This window comes from Haemaphysalis longicornis, unplaced genomic scaffold (genome assembly GCF_048455015.1).
Source record: "Haemaphysalis longicornis isolate Haplotype H1 unplaced genomic scaffold, Haemaphysalis longicornis Haplotype H1 scaffold_13, whole genome shotgun sequence".
NCBI classification, from domain to species: domain Eukaryota; kingdom Metazoa; phylum Arthropoda; class Arachnida; order Ixodida; family Ixodidae; genus Haemaphysalis; species Haemaphysalis longicornis.
In genome coordinates this window covers 96,662,447-96,684,272 of record NW_027526233.1, presented here as the reverse complement: position 1 = coordinate 96,684,272, position 21,826 = coordinate 96,662,447, and the positions used below count along the sequence as shown (strand labels likewise).

Genomic DNA, 21,826 nt, shown 5'->3' with positions numbered 1-21,826 from the left:
CGGTACCCCAGGTGCTGTTGAACGTGTTCCAGCTCTTCACCGTCCTAGGAGTAGCTAGAGTGAGGTCCGGTGTAGTATCTCTTTGAGCGTAATAAAGGCCAATGCGGGTAGGGACGCCATATTCGTTTATTAGTTGAAGGGGGATATACTCAAGAGTTTGCTCTAGAAGCCGTCCTCGACAGTTTGTGGTGAAGTAGCCCCAAAGAGTGTTGCGAGCGTTAAAGTCTCCCCCGATAATGATGGGACCGGTAAAACGTAGTGAAAAAAGATGAGATCCAGTCATAATATGTTGAGGGAATGGAACTCGAACTTGGCTTGTAGTAAACCGACACGAGAAGCATCGGTTTGCCTCCTGGTGGTGTAACAAGGACAATAACCACTTCTCTGTCGCCATTGCATGCTTGTTCTCAATGGTGCTGGACAGCGTGGCAGGATTTCTGAACAAGTACCACAGCTAAACCTGGAGTCGGGCCATGTGGGGAGTGAGCTTCGCTTGGAATAGTAGGATCTGAAAAGGTAGTATAATCTAAAATTTTGCAAGGACCACGCGTTTCCTGAAGCAGTAATGCCATCGGACGGAGCGTTTTCACTTGGGACTTCAGTAGCGGGCCGGTTTGAGAGGAACTACGGCAATTCCATTGTAGTATGCTTCTATTAGGATAAAGGGGTGAGGGGAACATTGGACTTCTAATGTATTTTCTTTCGTTTCGTTTCGCTGGGAGGGGGCGTTGAGGGCTCTTGAGTTCCGAGCGTAGGGCACCTATGGCTTCCAATAAGAGGGTTAGGGTGTAGAACTTTTATGAATTTACACCATAAATACTCAAAATATAATACAGACTACAACCAAGAATGTGGAATAAGCCTTCCTTGGCAAGCTAAATTGAAAGAAACCTTTATTAACAAAGACATGCAATATTTTGTTTGCTATTGTGATGTAGTGCCGGTGGACGAGGAAGAAGAGGAGACCGAGCGCGCAGCTGCGACGACTGCGTGCAGAAAAATCGAACCAGGCAGGTGATCAGGGGACGCCTGTGACGCGCTGGGCTTGAGAGCGCGGCCCTGTGATCGTTTCGGGGAAGACCCGGAGCGCGACCGCTGCTGTTCCCGAGAGCCGTCCGCCACTGATACCGACAACCCGTGGGCTGGCCGTGCCTGGAGCTGGTGACGCGCTGGGCGAGAGAGCGCGGGTCCGGATTCACCTGGAGGTGGAACCCTCCGCTCACACCCACTGCTACGCCCTCGAGCCGTGACTCATCGGAAAGGTCGACGATGTCAGCCCGACGTCCCGCGCCTGGTTACGACGGGGCCCAGAACCGGTCATCGAGCCAGCCTCGCCGTGACGTCCTCGTCGACTCCACACGCATCGGGACATCAACACCTCGACGGGCTACGACAAAACCCCGTAGGACGTTTGCCTTCTTTATTGCGGACATTTTGCCGTTAGCCTCTTGCCTTTTGTAACGCTTATATCTTTAGCCTCGCGTCCTTTCTTCCGTGCCCTATCTTCTGCTTCTTTCGTTTCATGCATAAAGCAACGTTTACTTGCGCACGCACTGGCCACTGACTCGTGACTTTCACGTCAATCCTGGGCCCATTCATTACAGCTATTATTATAGGACAGACTGAAGTGGACATGCTTCGGAAAAATGAACAACCCCCGTATCCTCTGCATGCTGTTAAATTCTGATGCAAGGACAAGCTGTTGCTGTGTACGTACAAAAGACTTGTCGGAATGCATGCGGTGTTGCATTTTACTAGTGTCAAATCACAAGAGTTATCGTGCCTTACCCTAAATAATTTGAACTACGCCGCCTGTCTTAGCACTCGCATATGCATGTAACCACGAACACCTATTTGAGCTGCAAATTTGCAGTAGAGCAATGCTTATTAGTGGACCACAACAACTTCGCAGACAGTGGCGTACTAGTCAGCACTAGTGAGTTGTGCTACAGCCAATGTTTGTTTTCTTGCCTTCCACAGTGGCCCTTAAACTGTGTTGTACTCAACATGGAGGAAAAATTCTGTGACATGCAACCAATGCATTTTGTCCAAAACTGAAAAGGCTGTGCCAGTTTTTTATTTTTTACATTTTTTTCTTTCAAAGCTGAAAGAGTAGAAAGGGCCATCCCGGTCAGCTTGGTGGCATTCAGGCCAAGGAGATGATCCACTATTTTGTAGAACCCCTTGGCCCCAGGCTGGTAGCACAGGTCAGCTACCCAGTGGAACCGAAACGCACGGACTGCCTCCACTGGGTTGTCTACTTTGAACAGTTCATCTTCCACCTAGACGGCACACGGCCCCGCAGTCTCGCCAGTAATGTCCATGATCGCTACGGGATGCTTGGCAAACATGGCGACCTGCAAGGAATAGATGAGAAGTATCAGCAAAATTTTCATGTAAATATGTGTCGCTCACAAGCAGAGTGAGTGACCAAGAAGCACAGGGAGTAGAGAGCTGCCCTTGAGAGTGAAGACTCTTTCTAATGCCGACACTGTTGCCAGGGAGACAAGTTATAGCACTGCTTGCCAGCTGTCTCTGCCTCAACAATTTCTGTGATATTCCCCACTGCTTGAACGTGCTGTAGAAGTGAATCTGCAGCCAGTGCTCGCAGCAAAACAGGAGGAAATAGAAATGACTGCAGGGGTGAAAGGCTGGCACAGGTAAACAACAAAAGGAGCGACAGGCAGCCAATGCCACTGCGAAGTAAGCAAACATAACTACCGAGATGACTAGAGCGCCCAGCCCGGTTGGCATGGTGCACAAGGGGCTGCACGAGAAGTGCCTTGTCGCTCTGCTGACTTCTGAAGCCGGAGCAATAATTGCACATTTGGCAGAGCCTCATGTATGCAAGGAACAGGAGGCAAGACGCTCTAACATTGTTAAACGTCTACCAACAAATTTTCAACTAATTTTTAAATGCAGCTACTTAGTGCTGATAACATCTGAATGAAGGCCAGCTGTGGACATTTAAAACACGCCGATATAACACAAAGAGCTCTTTTTTCAGCTACCACAAGCAAGATTGCCACCTTAAACTTTTTGATAAAAGCTGGATTTGATGGTCAATGGGGTGGACTGGCATGCATAAAACTAAAGCCGAGGCAAAAGTAAACAATCTTTCTGTTGAGAAAAAAATTAGGAACAAAATGGTTTTTAAAAAGTGCAGAAACCAGCTCAGGCTGAATGCTGCTCTGTGAAAACATTAAAAGCACCACAGCTGTAATAAATTAGCTATGTGATTGCAGCTGGAGAGGTTTGCATTACCGCAGTGGTCTGGATGACTTTCGGAGTCTCCCTGACAGTTCTTGGCAGGGTGGCCAGGAATGCCAGGGTGGTCATCACAGCAGAAAACACAGCGACCAAAGCGAGTCAATCAAGGCCAAATACCAGTTAGGTTTTATACACAGATAATGCTCTCACACTGCCTCTCCTCCTAGTCCAATCCATCGGCCTTCTGAAAAAGATCACCGGTGACTGGCTCCACTTTTTTGGCAGCCACATCGAACAGTGTAGGCATCAGGCACGGTACCAATTCAAGCATCGTTTCCATTGGGGCGTCCCTACCCATCCTTACGAACTCTCGAAAAACCTGAAATAGACACCAAAAGATGCAATGTAGCATAGAAGAATGCCCACAAAAGTTTAATATACCTCTTCTTTCATGGAAAGTGCAGAAAACTCATCCAGAATTGTACCTAACAGTGGGCGCTCCTCCGCAATCCATTTCCGCCTCGCCAGAAAGGTTCTTTCCATGGAGTCTGCAACCCTAGCAGTGTTAGGGACGATCTTCCGAGCTTCCGTCTGCATTGCTGCTATTTGTCCATTGATGCTATGGACAACTTCCACACCTTTAACAGTCCTTCCCAGATCCTGCACGTAGGATATAAACAAGTTGTTATTAAGGAAGCACACTCGTCCCAGAAACTTTTTTTTGCTTTCAAACCAATTTTGACGAAACTTCATGGGCTTGTTCAGTTTTTTACCTGATTTCAAATATCTAATTAGTATTGATGTGAGGTAACTAGTTTCGGGGTTAATTTAAAATATCCCTTGATTGTTCTTGAGAACAGCAAAATAACTGTTCAACAAATGATTACCAGCACGAGATGAATGGATGGCAGAAATTGTGGAGAATGAAATGTGGAAGCAGATTTTTTTTTAAATCTCATACACGTTTACATCGATTCTAACTTCTAGGTCGGAACTACTCCTGCTAATCAATTAAAAATAACGCTAATTAAACTACTGAAACACAAAATGCAAAATCTGTTTCCCATATCAAATGGTTTACACATTCAGCTTCACAGTGCAAAAGAAATGATCTTCCTAGCTGCACTACATGCTGGGATGTACCTCTCGAGAACTTCGTATCACAGAATACCACTTATGGTGAAAAAGTGAGTAATTATGGGAAAATTGTTTTTTCTTTGTTGAAATCGGGCCTCTATGGTTTTTGTAAGTACCTGGTACTGTTCCACGTATAAAATTTTCGGAGAAAAACTGTGCAAATCAGGAAAAAAGTGATACCTTAAAACTGCTTTTTTGGGCAATTTTTCGGTCCTAAAGACCCATGCGCCCCCTTAAAAGCCAACTACACTCAAACTTTCGACCTCTTGAAAACCCTATTTTTGTATAGCCTGCTTAAAAAAGCAACATTCCAAATACAACGGCTCAAATACGTGCGTGGACGCCGTAAGCAGCCAGCAAAAATCGGCGAATTTAAAACCAAAACCGAGCAGAGCGCGGCCATTGTAGTGACGCTGCAGTCGTCCAGCGAGCGAACGGACGGTCACCAGCTCGGGAGAAAGTCTGTGCGCAAGCACTACGCGGTCGCGGGGCAGCAGAGCTCGACCGGTTCTCCAGCTGCATGGCTGGCCAGAGGAAGAAACCCCCGTCGGCTGGAACGTCACAGGCGCGTCATGGCTGTTTATGCGATTTGCCGGCAGGTGCAGCGTGGTCTGCGGCAGAGCGTTTTTAAACGCTTCTGACTAACGAGGCGTTTCACGGGGCTACCACTTGTGTCCGAGCTGATTTGGGGGTACTTACTACACATTAAAAATAAATTTCGTCGAGGTGAAATTTGAGTGCAGTTGGCCTTTAAGTAAGCATCCCCCCTTTTGGGCTAATGGTTTGACAATTATTATAGCTTCAGTGCCTTGTGTCCCTCCTTTTCTTTGCCCTCTGTTCAGCGCTATTACTACAATAACAATATCTTATTGCATTTTACAATACAGACAGTAACAAAAACAGCTTTGTGCATAATTAAAGCAAACTGCCAATAAAGATGCCTCGCAAACAATTTCTGCTCTTGCACGACGGGTTGACCTACGACTGACTAGCCAAAGAAGCCCTCGAAAATATGCAGACTCCTTACGGCCCCAAAACAACGTATAAAAGTGCCATCCACCCCTAAGCAGAAAACTAAAGGACATTATTATTGTCACGGGACAGGACAATACCCACAACGGCATGGCCCACCACTAATGACAAGATGGGTGCGGGTCACAGCGAGTCCGACCTCGGAATGCCTGCCTGTAAATAACCGGCCTCGGAATGCCTGCCTGTAAACAGCCACATTTACATTGGATCCTAGTCGTGCCAATTGTGACTTAGGTTGCTTTCAACTTTTTGATCACATTACTCTTTTCGTTGGCGAATCTTAAGCTAACGCCCCTGCCTTTCAGTTATTCTTGTCCGTACAGACAATTAATGTTCATCCTAATGAGGTTTTAGCTTTATGCCACTACACTTCTGCTCACAAAAGGGAAACATCTAAAGCGATACGCTCATCTGGCTGTCACGATTTAGCCCCGCGTTCGTGAACCTGGGAGGGTAGGGGTACCCTCCAGCCGAGCGACGACATGCAGCGTGCTGATGATGACGATGACTGACCGCGAGCTGCTGTGCTCGGCGGTGTTTATTGTCCGGCCACACACAATGTTGCCCCCGAGCCTGGTGGAGCCACTGAACCTAGCGGCCAACGAATATCAGGGTTGGGGGTACCACACACTTGTCACACTGGCGGCAGTCCCGCTTCGCTGTCTCAGGCTCTTCTGCAGCTTGCTCGGGTGCTTCAGTTGAGGCACCGTCAATCTGTCTCCACTGGCCAAATTTCTTTCTGTTTGCTGCCACCTCACCCTCATTCAACAGTTTTGACCGCTAAAATTTGCACTTGAAGCGCAAGGCTTGCTTCCAGTGGTCCTGCAAACATAATGAAAATGTACTTCCCTTTCGTGTTCTGAATGAATCGCTTTCTTAAACATACTGCCTTGCTACCTAAGAATGTCACCTTTCCACCACCACACGGTGGAAATTAAAGTGTTCTCAAAAGTAATGAACCCATAACAAAATATTTATCTTATTGTAAATGAACTTACACTGCAGAAACAGAAGTACACATTAAACTCAAGAACGCAAGAAGAGTTTCATCCGACGGTGACTATGAAAGTTTAACATCCCTCCTAAATGACTTTGACAGGATAAAAAGAGGGAAAAGACAGAAACACAAGAAAGAAGACTTACATGCAAGAGACTAGTGCCCATACTGTATAAGTAATCTTTCTTATGTCCCCGTTTTTTCACTCTTTTTATCATGTCAAAATTTTATCACCAACTAGCCCAAATTTCTGTGTTGGGTCTCACATAGGAAGCACAATCTTTTCTCAATACTAAAAAAATTATGTCCCTAGTACCTATCGTGGCTTCTTATATGCAATTTGCCTTCACAGTTGGCTATTCTGTACATATCAGCCTTCTTTATGCAACTAATGTAAAAATTACGCTCTTAATAGCCCATTACTAGAGCTAGGCAAGTAAAACATACATATCCTGGTCCAATTCTGTCTTGCAGGTTAGGGTGCCACACAACAAGTTGGCGGGACGCTACCTCGTAGTTGTCCAGGGTAGCTGAAAGAAGATTAAAAAAAAGAATCACGTGCAAGCTAGTAACAAAGTATCATGTAGCAAATGCTGCTGTGAAAACACTGGACGAGGTGAAGAAATTTGCAGTACGAGCGAAAGTACCTGTTAACCTTGTACCATTTTCACTGCACACTTTGCTATGCGCATGAAAAAAAAAAAGTGCTATTCTATATTGTTCAGAATGCAACTAACCCAATTAAATATTTTCGGTAGCCAACATGTAGACGACAGGATAGACTCTTATCCCATTTAAAAGGGGGAAGACAATTTGTATAGACTGAAAGCACAACCAATTAAAATAAAATTATGCAGTTTCACCATGGAACCTCTCAAAACTTTTTACACGGAAGTGCAGAGCGACAAATTTTCTTTCGAATCGAAACTTTGTTGTTTGGCCAATCCTTTCCCTAGGCCATTGCTTGCCTAAAATATGAGCCCCCCTGCAGTTGGTTTTGAGAGGTTTTGCCTACGTAACTATTTATTATGACATTGGTTTTATTTGCATAGGCTGAGCCTTTTGTTACAATCTAGCTTTATTACATTCACGGCTGACGTCTATATATATATATCTAGCATTAAACTGCTGGTTTCTAAATCAACATCATTATAAATCGACACACAAGGAGTTTATCACTGCAGAAAGGCAAGACAATTATATGAGTCAGAAAATAAAATACCCTGAATACTACATTTTCATGCAGTGGTAGGAGATCATAATTAGGAATATTATGCTGCTAATAAGCTGTAACGTCGAACTTGGATACCTCAAACTATGATTTCTTTTACTTGTTCATTTTAAACAGTTTGAACATCTCTTGCAAATATCTTTTCATACCCTGTACATTTTATGCTTTAATGATCATCATTTACATCGTATAATTTATTGATACCCTTTGAGTTCAGTATATGAGTTAACTGTGCAAAGAAAAGGTCTGCTTCTTAAGCACCACGTGACTGTATTGCCAGATTTTTTAGGTGACGTTAAAAATATTAGAGTAAACGGAATCAGTGGCAAATAGAAATGGAAATGTTGCAGTATACACAAGCTGCATTACAATATTAGTAAAATGCAAGAGAGAGAAAAAAAGCACTCAGAGCGTGCACCTAAACAAATCAAAGCAGAACCATTCCACAATCAGGGGTGAGACAGCCCAAAGGGATTTGGGAGCAGTTTTCGGAGCAGCAAAATTTCGATTTTGGAGCAGAATAAGCTTGATTTGGAGCAGGTATAGGTACATTTAATACATCGTCTTGTGAGCTTAAAAAATCACAATTTCAGCAATTTGAAGGGTCAAGTACACATTCCAATCAGTTTTGAATACACGTACACTGAAACAGCCTTACGCGAAAGAATTTTTAAAGAGTATCACAAAGTTCTAACTGCACTACCTTTTTTCTAACTGGTGAGATTGTGTTGTGGCTGTACGCAACACTGACAACAAAACTGCCGTTAACATGATCAAATTTAAGGGCTCTGCAATTGTGGCGTGTTTGTTTACCGTTTCAATGCTAAAAATATTATTTTTGTAATCCCAGGCTGCGTTGTACGAACGAGTGTAGTCACGGCAACAGTTGAGCAACTTCGAGCTAACGGTCGCATGCCTACCCGTTGCAGTCCGTGGGGCGCACGTCCACCCGGTGATCATTTAAGTAGCGTTACTGTTTAGCCACCTAGTTCTGGGCATTAAATTTCACTTCGCATACATCAAGTGTTATTAGTCGTGTGCTATGGCAACCATGCAGTCCTGCAGCTATTGGGAGCTGCCTGGACAGGTCGCGGCGCCGCAGCGCCGCCCGCAACTTTCGTGCCGACCGTTCCCTCCCGGGCCGAGGCTCGCGATCGCGCTTCGAAGCATAGCAACACCTCAGCATTTTATAACACCACAACGAGCCAAAAAGTTCAATTCACGAACCCGATTATAGACGCACGCACCGCGTTTCGCACTCAAGGTCAAACCACGCCGAAGTCGTAGGCCCCACATTTCAAAACTTTTTTTACGAGCCGCGCAACTTCTCGTAATCTCGCACCAATCTCAAACCATGTCCCCGCGTTAACGTCACTGTTCAGAGCCACAGTTGATAGAGTGAATAGACTGGAACCCAGCTGATAGCGTAAAATAAACTAGGGAAAATATCGTCGATGCGCAGTGAGCGCGTGAAGTAGGCAGTAGCAGGCAGATCAGACGGCGGCCATGTTTGTAGCCACAGCGATGCCTAATCGAGAAGGTTGTTTCAGCGAACCCGGACAGAAAGCCAATCGTGTTTTAGAAGCTATCGTTTGCTTCATTTCTTCAGTCTTTCTATTTTTGCCATTTCTGTGTTTGCAATTGACCGCCAATAAAAGCGGTCACTGGGATGCGGGAGGCTTTCGTCCCCACCGGAACTGGCATGAGCATCAAAATCCGTGCCTTTCAGGCTCTTTTGGAGCAGTTTGGCGCAATTTTCGCAATTTTCATGCTTTTGGAGCAGCTTGGCACAGGAAAATGGAATTGTATCAAAAAGGCGCAATATGCCCAGCTGTCTCACCCCTGCACAATGCGGTGGCGCAACGTGGATGACAGCTCGGCCCTGGATTTCACTTTTGACAAATTGTGCAGTATATCCTTCGGTGTTGGAGGAAACGTGTAGAGATGTGGGCTGATCCGGACCTCAGGATCCACAGCATTCAGTGGTGCATGTTGCACTTCAAGGCTGGAAGTGCAAAAAAAATGTGCAATTGAGCGTGCCTAAAAGAGCTACAACACTTGTGCTTTTGTGCACATTCAAGCACTTTTGAAATGTTAAATATAATCTTACAGTTCTGCTGGGTTGGCGACAGGAGCAGGAGGAGTAAGGGCAGGAGAAGGTAGAGGTCAAGTGGCTTCTGTCAGCCTCACCATTTTTATTTTGGAGCCCGAGGTGATACTAGTCGTGATGATGATGATGGTTTGATTTTATTGGCGCAAGGCCGACATGGGCAAAGAGCGCCAAACACAAAGTGATTTGATGAGAACACGAAATAAAATCAGTTAAAAACTATGAGCACGGCTGGTGTAAAGGGCCAGGGTGAAGAACAAGAGTGGTTAAAAGATAAATAAGGTGGCTGGGGTATAGGACCAGGGGTAAAGCTATGGGTGGTATGAGATGAGTTGTAAAAAGTGAACTTCTGTTAGGAACTTAAAGGTGCGCTGAACAGAAAACATGGCATCATCTCCTAAGAAGTATGATGGGTGTGGTGGAATATGTCGTGTGTAGTTGAGGGAAGTGTTTGCGTCGTGTAGTGTCGAGTGCCTTACATTGTATGAGGATATGCATCACGGATAGGGCCTCTCCGCACCTGCTGCACAGAGGTCTTGGAGACCTAGTGAGAAGGTGCGAGTGTGTTGCATGAGTGTGCCCTATCCGTAATCTAGGCAAGGCGACTTCAGTGTATCTATTGCGTGTCTCGGTGGTGTATGGTGCCAAGTGTGGTTTTATTACGTGTAACTTGTTGTCTGTTTGTTCGCTCCAGTGTGTTTGCCATGTTTTGCGAAGTTGTTGTCTGATGTGTGGTTTCACGTCGGTGTAGGGTAATGTGGTTATGTCTAGTGTATTCAAGAGTGTAGCAGCAGCAGCCATTCGATCCGCTGCTTCGTTCCCGGCTATACCACAGTGGCCAGGGACCCAGCAAAGGACTAGTTCAAATTTGTGGACATACACAGACATAATACCCTTGACTATTAGATTTACAACGTGATTTCTTGAAGACTTTGTTGCCGACAACGCCCGCACGACACTGAGGGAGTCTGTATATATAATGGATTGTGGGATGTGACTTTGAAGGATATGATTAACAACAAGAAGTACACCATAAGCCTCTGCCGTAAAGATACTGGTATTACTATTAAGAGTTGTAGTGACATTAAGGCCGGGGCCCATGCGCCGTGCAGGACACAGAGGTGGCAGTTTTGAGGCGTCCGTATAAAATTCAGAAAATTGATACTTCTGCTGCAAATACAAGAAGTGCTGCAGAATTGCACATGTGGGAGCTCGGTCTTTATCTACATGTGTAAAAGATGTGTCGCATAATACAGGGCGGAGATGCCATGGTGCTATAAAATCTGTTTGAGAACTTTGTATGGTGTCTAAAAAGGAGACAGAAAGCTCTGACGCTTCCTCTTTAACTCTGTAAGAGAAGGGCGCAGAGAACGATGGTCAGTTTAGGAGTAGTGCAGTCTGAGACGTATCATAAAAAGCTGATTTAAAAGGATGGTGTGGCATAGATGAAATTTTAAAAGCAAAAAGGAGATCTGTGTATGCTCGCTGACGTTGCGGGTTCCACTTATTACACTCCACATAGAGGCTTTCGACAGGGCTAGTCCGGAAAGCGCCACATGCCAACCGGAGCCCCAGATGAAGCACTGGGTCCAGCATTTTGAGGGATGTCTTACTTGCTGACCCATAAACAACACTTCCATAGTCTAATCGTGAACCTATCAGGCTAGTAAAAACACGTAAAAGAAGTTGTTTGTCAGCCCCATATGAAGAGTGGGAGAGAACCTTGAGTATATTCATGGCCTTTAAGCATTTGTTTAAGTTGTTTTATATGTGGAATGAACGAGAGCTTTTCGTCAAGGACTACACCTAAAAACTTGTGTTCATTTCTGACTGGAATTGAGACACCATTGAGTTTGATGTCTGGATCCGGCCGAATGCCACGCCTTTTCGAAAACAAAACACAAGTACACTTCACTGGATTAAATTTAAAACCGTTGCTATCTGCCCAGCCAGCTAGCTTGTTAACACCAAGCTGGACTTGGCGCTCGCAGATAGACAGGTTACAAGACTTAAAGGATAATTGCACGTCGTCTACATAGATTGAGCAGGAAATGGTTGGTGGCAGAGCCTTCCGAAGAAAGTTAATTTTTACAATAAACAAAGTGCAACTCAAAACTCCACCTTGCGGAACACCGTTTTCCTGCACATGAACTCTAGAGAGTGCAGTTCCAACTCGCACGCGAAACGTTCTTTCAGAGAGGTAACCGGCAAGCGTGTTCCACATGTTACCCGACATACCAAAGGACTTCAAATCGCTGAGGATGCCGTACCGCCAAGCAGTGTCGTACGCCTTTTCAAGATCAAAGAATACTGTCATACAGTACTGCTTATGGAGGTAAGCATCTTTAATATATGACTCTAACGCAACGAGTTGATCATTCGTAGATCGCCCCGCCCTAAAGCCCGCCTGGCAGCTCTCGAGAAGACCGTTGTACTCTAAGTACACGAGTCTCCTGTTTATCATCTTCTCAAAGAGCTTACACAGGCAGCTTGTCAGGGCAATGGGGCGATAACTGGCGGGAGAGGAAGGGTCCTTCCCTTCCTTTAGGAAAGCCACTACTATGGCCTCCGTCCAAGAGCGTGGGAAGTGCCCCGAAAGAAATATTTTATTGTAGAGGTGAAGAAGTGTTTCAAGTGTGTCGGCATGTAAGTGTTGTATCATTGTGTATGAAATCCTGTCTGCACCTGGAGCTGAAGGTTTACAAGTACCGAGTGCGACCTTCAGCTCATGATGTGAAAGGTGGGTGTTATAGGATGAGTTCGACTTATTAGTGTCCCGCAAGGACTTCTTCTCACATGATGCTTTGTGTTTAATGAAAGTGTTGGTGTAGTGTGCTGAACTGGACACGTGTTCGAAGTGTTGTGCAAGTGTGTTAGCCTGGTCTTCCAGTGTGTCCCCTGTTGTACTAACCAGGGGCAGGCTGTGTGTCTGTTGTCCTTTTAGTTTTCGTATTCGTGTCCAGATTTTGTGTGTCAGTGTATGAGTTGATGGAAGTGAGGAAGGCGCGCCAACTCTCCCTTTTCGCCTCACGACACACTCGCTTCCCAAAAGCCTTTGCCCGTTTAAAAGAAATGAGATGATGTGACGTGGGGTACCGGCGAAGGACACCCCACGCCTTGTTCTGGGCCTCTCGCGCCCGCCTGCAGTCCTCGTTCCACCAGGGCCTCCTTGGGGTGCGGGACCCACTGGAGGCCTGGGGAATGGACTTTTCGGCAGCGTCGAGGATGTGTGCCGTGACGAGTTGGGCGGCTTCCTCAACGTGTAGGTGTTTTATGGATGTGTGGTGTAGTTGATATGTTTGTGTGAATGTGCTCCAGTTTGCTTTTGATTCATTAAACCTTTTATGGGAAGATGGACTGCTTGGGCCTGTACCTATATACGTTAATGAAGTGGGGAAATGGTCACTACCATATGGGCCCGTGCCCACACCCCACTCAAGACATGGAAAGAGAACTGCGGAACCGATAGCCAAGTCAAGATGCGAGTATGTATTGTGTCCTAAGTTATGGTATGTAGGCTGTTTTTTGTTGAAAAGGCATGCTCCGGAGGATGTAAGAAACTTCTCTATCAGGCGACCACGGGCATCCGTTCTGGAGGAGCCCCAAAGAGAGTTGTGCGCATTAAGGTCGCCTGTTAGTATGTATGGTTCGGGCAGCTGGTCGACCAGCGCCTCGAAATCAGAGCTCAGAAGTGCAAAATCAGGAGGAATGTTAATGGAGCATACCGTTATCAACCTATTAAATATTATCGTACGGATTGCTACAGCCTCGAGGACAGTGTTCAGAGTGACAGGGTGGCAGGGTAAGGATTTACGGGCAATTATGGCCACACCGCCAGAAGAGTGTGTGCAGCCATCCCTGTCCTTTCTGAAGACAATGTAACTATTCGAGAAATTTGTGTGCTTGGAATTCAAATGTGTTTCCTGAACACACATTACACTTGGCTGATTAGCATGCAGTAGTTCGTATACATCGTCAAGATTTTTAAGAAGGCCTCTACAGTTCCATTGAATTATGTTTTCTCTTCCTATTATTTAGTGTGAGAGCTACTGGAGTGTGTGTGTTTGTTTATGTGTCGTCTTTCGGGGCTGTGACTCTCGCCTTTTTTGGCTTGTCGGGAGGCTTTGGCGTCGGGACGCGTTCCTTGCACTGCGTTGCGGGCAGGAACGGCGCGACATCCATGTCGTCGTCGGATGTCCGAGGGGTGCCCGACGGACCGGGCCCCACGGACTTGGCCCCCCCTCGGGAGCCCTTCGTTTGAGCCGCCACCGCCGAGGGCGTCCGGGGCGCCAGAGGTGGCACGGGCTGTGCGGTTGCGGTGGGAACCGGTGCGGGGCCCGTGGTGTCCATCACCTTGGTACCCTCCAACGCACTGGAGGATGGGGAGACAGAGGCGGGAGCGGCACCGGTCCCGACGGAAGAGGTTGCCACCACAACCGCTGCTGCCTCAGCAAGCGGCGTGATGGCGGGTTGGGCTGCCAGTGGCAACCCAGGGGGGGGCGGGGGAGGGACCAGGTCAGACTCGCTGAACTGGGTCCCTGTGGAAACGAGACGCCGCTCCGCCCCCCGGCGAGCTGCGTCGGCGTACCTCCCCAGGGGGAAAGAGGCGAACCTCTTTCGCGCCTCTGGGAAGGTAAGGTTCTCAGTGACTTTCACCTTGATGATCTCCTCCTGTTTGAATTTCTCGCATGTTCTAGAGTAGGCCCCGTGGGACCCCTGGTAGTTAGCACACATGAGGGTTTGCGATGGGCAGTTGTCTGATGGATGATCGTGTTGTGCGCACTTGGCGCATGTTAGTCGACCACGGCAGGCGGTAGTGCCATGCCCAAACCGCTGGCATTTAAAACACCGGCGGGGGTTGGGGATGTATGGCCTGACGGGGCAATGAATGAAACCTGCATTTACTGATTCAGGAACTGTGGAATGGTCAAAAGTCAATATTACATGTTTTGTTAGGATTTCCTTGTTATCTCTACGAATCATGATACGCCTCACTGCTGTCACACCTTGGTCCTTAAGGCCTTCCAACAGATCGGTGTCAGTTTCATTCATTAGATCTGACTCAGAGATCACACCCTGGGAGCTATTAAGGCTGCGGTGGGGTATGACCCTGATGTCGAGATCTGCGATGCAAGTTTGAGTCAAGAGATTTGTAGCTTGTTGCTTGTTATTCACTTCTAGAAGAACTTCTCCAGTTCTGAGTTTTTTGGCTTTGTAGGACTGACCAACAATGCCCTCAAGAAATTTGGAGATCAGGAAGACAGACTTTGTGGCAAGGGGGTTAGACGCATAAACAGATTCGATTACCAAAAACCTAGCATAGTTGTCCGGCTTTGGGAAACTCGTCGTTGGCAACGGAGGGAAGGATACTTCGGTGCGGCCCCTTTTGGGGGGCCGATCTTTGGATTTGGAAAATTTGGAAGCCATATATCATAGTTAAAAGCAGGGAGACGGGGGTACTTTCTCCTTTGACCTTACCCTGGTAGTCGAAGAGGTCCCGGAGCTCCCTGCCTGGTAGACAGGCAGGGAGCCCATCGGCCGGAGCTTGACCAAGGCTCCGACGGCCACCGTTAGAGGTTTCTACCCTTCACCTTAAAAACACATCACCACGGTAGGGCACAGCTTATGTTGGGGGGCTCGGGGTCCGCGGTATCGCCAGTACCGTCACCAAGATTACTCAAGGGGCCCCGTGCAGGGAGATCCTAGTCGTGTCATCTAATCAATATGTTCTTGAAAATCTGCATCGAAGACCTGGAAAGTGTAAAGTAGCTTAAATGGTCAGCTAAACCTCTGTTTATACAGTACAGTAAGCACTGACCAAGAGGACACTAAATAAATAATCGGTAAACATTTTTAGCGACTGGGTGCCTTTTCTAATGCTAAGCAGTGGCAGCGCAAAAGAGGCCGTGCGAGAAAATATTCAACAATAAAAATATACTACGACCTTGCTTGCCGTGAAGCAGAGAAAAAAAGTTGATCAGGCAGCCGGGATTTGAACCCGTTGAAAGAAGCGCGCCTCGGTCGAGGAATGTGGCTAAACACACTACACCAAGTCCATCCATCGGCACACACTGTTTCGTACGTTCTATAAAGTCTTGGTGAGGGGTGTTGATAATGTATTCACATGAAATGCAAACACAAAAATCGTCTTGTGCGACTGGTGCATATGGTAAGCACAGGGTTCGTACAGGTTTCGAAGAGAAAAATTCAAGGGTTTTCAAGGACTTTCAAGCCCCTGTGGGAGGATTTTTCAAGGCCCTCTGCGCGAGGTTATTTTGATTTTTTTACATCAAAGATCTGCAGACAAGGCTTTCAAAAGGCCCGACATATTTATTCCACAAAGAAAAAAATCTCACAATGCAAATTTGCTTGCACTGAACAGAAAAAATAAGAATAGGTTTATCATATATCACAATGCAGATTTGTTCATGTCACACACAATAGAAAATTGTTCTATTGCCCCAAATAGCATTAACTGCACAAAGCAAAAAAAAATTAAGCAGCTCCTCCTAGCCACCCTCTTCAGGGGAGCTCCAGTCGCTTTTGCTGAATTTGGACCTTGATCGAGTGAAGCTCAGCTGTCTTGTCCTTTGCCGTCTTCCTGAGGCTATTTGACTTGACAATGTGTGTCACATCATTTTCTGCCTCTGCTTTTTCCGCATAGGCATCTGCAGAAGCCACGAGGTCATCAATTGTGGCTTCCAGCTTTTGTTTCTTTCTTTTCATTGCGTCAAGCTCTTCCTCTATGCAGTGCTTTTTCCTCTGCTTTGAAGCATCAAGGTCCTGCTTTTTCTGGGCTTCCAGGTATGCTCCGTACCTCTGCCTAGCTGCCGACACAGCAATCCTCAGTTCCTTAGTGATTGGAATTTGTAGGACACCACCTGCCTTCTCAACCGCATCACACACAACCCGTTGCGACACGTATGAAAGCTCCTTCAAGTTCTCTACGCACACCTGCCGGTTCACACTGAATCCACGTTCAACTGTTGCTTGGCCGTGACTGAGGACAAGCAGAAGTTTCACAATGCTCCACAACTCCGAGTAGGTTGAATTGAACTTCAAGAGGTCAGGATAGAATTCATCCAGCCTATCAGTGCCCTTGTCAAATTGTCTAAGTTTATGTTTTTGCTCATGCAGGAGCTCCGTGTACTCAGCCAACACTGTGTCTTGAACGTGGTCAGCCATTCTACCCACAGTGATGAGGGTATCCAACACTTTTCTGAAAAGAGGAAGGCATTCGTCTGGCTTTGTACACATCTGTCTTGGGTCCAGTGAAGAAAGGCCCCTAACAAATGCAAACTTCAGGGGGCTTCTCTCTAGAACCTTCTTTGTGGCATAGATCAAGAACTGTTTACATTCCATCCGGAACTGAAACACATCCTTTGCGCTTGCATGAGAATTCTTGATGATTTGCTCTGCCTTGTAGCCTATATCCACCTTTTCTAGTGGAATATGGTTCTCAGCATTCTCAAGGTCGACCTTCAGCAGGCCCACGATTCCTTTGGCAGACAGGACTGAACATTTCAGAAACTTTGTGAACAGCTTCCTTAGAACAGTCTCTAAATCCCTTGCGAGGAAAAAGGCCATTGCTTTGTCTGTCTGGTACTCTACCAAAAAAGGCTTCAGTGCATTTGCCACACACAATGCAAAATTCAACTTTGCTGGGAGCAAAGCATCACAGCTGAACTCCAACAAGTTGTTAAACGAGGCACATTTAGGCAGGTTGACAGCTTTTTTTCTAGCAGCCTCAATGTACTTGTTGATGTCAGACCACACCAACAACGCTCGCTCAATTACAGGGACATTCTCTAACCACCGGTGGGCGACAAACTTGAGAGGAAAAGTGTGCTGGCCGGTGACTGCAGAAAAGTCCTCTCTCCGTGCTGGGGCATCTTCAAAAAGTGCATTCAGACTAGACAACAGGCAATCAAGTCCCCATTTAGTTGCTGAAACTCCTGCCCTGTAAGCGTTGTGCACTGTGTGAAGCCCGCAAGTGCCTAAGTCCACACATTGAACCTGGTAATTTTGTTGCAAGTGCACTTGGATGTGCCTAAAGAACTTCAGATTAACATTTGGACCATCCATAGATATCTGAAGAACTTTTGCAAGGGGCAATGGCTCAAGGGCACTCAGCAACTTCTCCTGGATGTCATCAGCTGTAGAATGCCCCAGAAAAACGGAGGTATAATACCTCGTCGTCACTTTCTGAGCGGAGTCCCAACACCTCACGTGCACATCCATTTGCTTGCTTTGGAGACAGTCATTTGCCGACTCATCGAAAAGTACCACAAAAACTTCACACTGTTCTATCTCTCGCTGCAAAGCTGAGAGAAAGAAAGGCCTCAGACCATGACATGTCACATAGGCGCATTTCTTTTCACCACACGAAAACGCCTTTGCCACTTCACTGTCCGGGAACATGCGCTGAAATAACTCCCCTGCTTGCGATGACATCCGGTACGACATGTGGGATGTGACGACTTTCAGAGTCCAAATAATTTCAGCGTCAGTAACAAGCTCGTGCGTTTTGCAAGCGTCGTTTAGGCTTGGTGACGGCAACGGAGCCGTGGTAGCGGACTGCCCTGTCTCTCTCGCGACAGCAGTGAGATGGCTGTCCAACACGCGACCTTGCGTTATATTCACTGCAGCAATATGCTTGGCACTTTTCATGTGGCTTTTCAAAGCCGATTCACCCATGGCAGTCACATCAAAGGTTTTGCAGCAAAGCTTGCACTTAGCCCGATGCGGACTTGTTGTGTCCGGTGCAATCCACTGCTTGTAGTCGTCATGGTGGAGCCACGTAGTCTGAAACTTGCTTTTCCCGGGCATTGTCTCACATATCAACACATCACTTTCACTGAACCGAAGAAGCCACGTTCAAAAAGCGCTGAAATCACGATTAGACGAATACTAGCGCACGGACGCGGCCGTATGACTCAGCGAGTGATGGCGAGGTAGCGATGCGATAGCGATGGGGATGGAAACGGCTCGTTGTCTTCAGTGTTGCCAGCTGCCTAACAGAATCGGCTACAGAGGTATAAAAACCGGTGTTTTCTTGACTGCGGTTCAGAATGATTAAACAAGAACAAAAGTTCAGCAACAAAGTCCGTTTTCTTGATGACAATTACTAAATTAAATCTAGAATTCAAGAAATTCAAGACTTTTCAAGGACTTGTAAAAAATTCAAGGTTTTCAAGGGCCTTGAAAACAGACTTCTGGAATTCAAGGGTATTCAAGGTTTTCAAGGACCTGTGCGCACCAAGCAGAAGTCACGCTAGATGCTTACGCGCTGAATCCATTACTAAAAAAGAAAACGATGCGTGCGCAGCAACCGACCACTAGGCATGTCTCATACAAGACGTTGCACAGTGCATGCAGCTTCTAAATGCGTACGCTTACTGCCGCCTAGATATTGTACGCGATAATGTGACCGAGTAGCAAAAATGCTTGTTAATACGTAGCATTCCAGGGCGAGTGGTTAGAACAGTCAAGCGTATAATAGCCACAAGAAATGTATTATGTGAAGGCGCAAAATAGCGTGCGAAAATTGTGCGCGCGCAAAGCGCGTGCTGTTTCCCCGGTTTACGCCGTAAACACGCGCCTATTTACTAAGCTCGCGCAGTTAAACGGGAGAATCTGGAGGCACAGTTAGACACGGAAGTTTTTTTTGGTCTGTCCATCCTCGACGTACGTATGTAGCCACCTCTAGTTTAGTTCTTGGATTGTTTACTATAGTTGATGACAGGGTAAGAATGCAGCTCCGCCCACAAGCGTTGTTTGGCCGCTAGCTGACTCTCCGCGGTTAGAAAAAATAGTTCGTTATATTGCAGCTGTTTATACCCATGATTACTAATATGAGCGGCTGACAGTATAACCATCTGATTATGATGTCGTTTATATATGTTTCATTCCGAAGAACGAATGATTTTCACAGGAAAAAGAAAAAGTCGTCCTCATTGAAAACTGGCTCAGGAGAAAAAAATTACCCACTAAAACAAAGGTTATTCTTGATGGAAACTATTTCCGGTGTATTTTATGCTTAAATCAAAGCTATCTGTGATTTTTTTTACTGTTCTACAACAGAAATAAACATATAAACAACGCGCACACCATTTTTTGGGTCTGAATAGTTCGAATTTCGACCGCTGCACGTCGCTTAACCGTCGTCTGCTTGGAGAAACATAATGAACATAATGGTCGTCGTTATATTTTGTCGGGCTCGTCGCAGTTCGACTATTTCTTCACTTCGCGTGTGCAATCATTGTCAAGAAATGTAGTCGGTACAATATCTTCCACAGCCATCATCACCGCTAAATCAAGCGCCATAAACGCAGGGTGGAAGAAAGGGGCGGTTCGTCGCCGCAATGGCTGGATGCAGTGCACGGACTGTGTAAGCCCAGGGTGAAAAGGAAAGCAGCGGCGAAAATTCATCGGTGTCTTTCAGAAATCGGCCGCGATATGAACGGGCCACGCATTGTTCTATGCGACTGTTTCGAACGTAGTGACGCACTGCAAACACCTATCGCGGCGACGCACGTAACCGTGGAGGTCGCGATGCCGCATAACGTGACCTGCCTTGCGAAATCAGCTGTAGGTGCGAAGAAACAAGCGTTATTTTATTCCGCTTAAACGAGACGACAACACCGTATGGCGCGAGCAGAGAACTGCGGGATGTGAAACGTTACAAGACTAAGCATTTCTACTTCACGAGACACGCGAGTGGCAAGACGCTCTACGTCAGTTGGTTAGACTGACAGTATACAGTGTCATGCTTTCAATCCAGGCGACCATTTCCGAGGTGTTTCCCGGCGATGTAATAAAAGAGCTGCCGGCGTTTCTTTAGTGTCATATCACCACCGCGCAGTTTAGAGTGGAATGATAACGCAGAGAACCCCAACTGACGGTGAAAATTGATAGAAAAACACCCTTAAGCACTAGCAGCCGCCTAAAAAAATTACTGTTGCGAGCTTTTATGGAACAAAAACGAATAGTGACCTATAAATGCATCCGTCCGAAGTTCGTTTTCAAGTTGTGCTACATTCAACTTTCATTGGCTTTACACTGATGTGCAGCAGCCTACCGTGAAGATATTTTTATTGTTGATGAGGCTTTTGAAATAGCATACATAAAGGAAATATTCGGTTCAACATGTAGTTGCTTTGCAGCCATGTCATGTCAAGCTTTTGTGGAAGCATTTTAATTCCTGATAATCTTCCCGAAGCCAATAATCTTCCCCTATGTACACCAAACAGTGACGTCGAACACTGACTGCCCCATGCGAAACCTGAACGAACAGCTATACAAGTGCACTCAATTCTTACTCCACCTATTTAGACAACCACACTCAACAGGCCCAATGATATGAGTATGAACGTGAGATCTAAGTGAATTATTTAAAAATGTGCTGACATCTCCATGCAAGCATTTCCATTTTATCCACTTCTGCAACCAATCAAGCACCAAACTGGAACAGGGAGAAGAAATATTTAATTCTCACTGCCCCTTGTCAAGGTGTCATGGGCTACTGCACAAGCATTTTCTATTCTTACCACACTTTCCAGTCAGCAGCAGCAAAGTGGCACCCTGAAAGCCTGACATTGGATCCATTTTGATTTGCTGCACCAGTGTTTTCAATGCCTAATGCAGCTCTAAAGCCAAAAGCAACAGTGTGTACGTGAAAAGCAGCGACTTCACAGCGTGAAGGTGTGGCATGAATTCATTCTAACGTACTACATAAGCATCTTCAACTCTCACCACAACTTCATGGCCAGAAACTACAATGTGTGTGCGAGAGAAGCAGCGATTTCATAGCCTGAAAGTGTGGCATGAATTTATTCTAACGTACTATGTAAGTGTCTTCAACCCTCACCACAACTTAATGGCTAGAAGCTACAATGTGTGCATAAAAGGCAGCGACATCACGGCTTGAAGGCCTGGCATAAACACATTCCAACGTATTTTATTAGAGCTTTCACTTCTTACCATAGCTTTCTAGTCAGAAGGAACAGTTCAACCTTGCAAAGGAGTTACATAGCATCTTGAAGAAGTGACGTAAAATCGTTGCGACCTGCTGAGTAAGTTTTTCCAATTTTTACTGCGTCTGAACCAG

The 21,826-nt window shown here is 46.2% G+C and overlaps 1 protein-coding gene and 1 long non-coding RNA gene across 2 annotated transcripts; both read right to left on the bottom strand.

Moving 5' to 3' along the window:
- Positions 1-2,075: 2,075 nt before the first annotated feature.
- On the bottom strand, positions 2,076-3,927 carry LOC144164154 (uncharacterized). The gene is made up of 3 exons (XR_013321081.1): positions 3,696-3,927; positions 3,421-3,589; positions 2,076-2,357 (listed from the first exon to the last, which is right to left on the bottom strand). It is a non-coding gene; the product is annotated as an uncharacterized LOC144164154 (long non-coding RNA).
- An 11,959-nt stretch (positions 3,928-15,886) lies between these two features.
- Positions 15,887-18,965, bottom strand: LOC144164429 (uncharacterized). Its single transcript, XM_077694968.1, has one exon. The coding sequence runs from the start codon at positions 18,544-18,546 to the stop codon at positions 16,240-16,242; it is 2,307 nt and encodes a 768-aa protein (XP_077551094.1). The 5' UTR covers positions 18,547-18,965; the 3' UTR covers positions 15,887-16,239.
- Between the last annotated feature and the right edge of the window lie 2,861 nt (positions 18,966-21,826).

What these genes read in the sequence shown, in the direction of transcription:
- LOC144164429 (XM_077694968.1), bottom strand. Translation starts at nt 18,546, where the DNA reads ATGCCCGGGAAAAGCAAGTTTCAGACTACGTGGCTCCACCATGACGAC.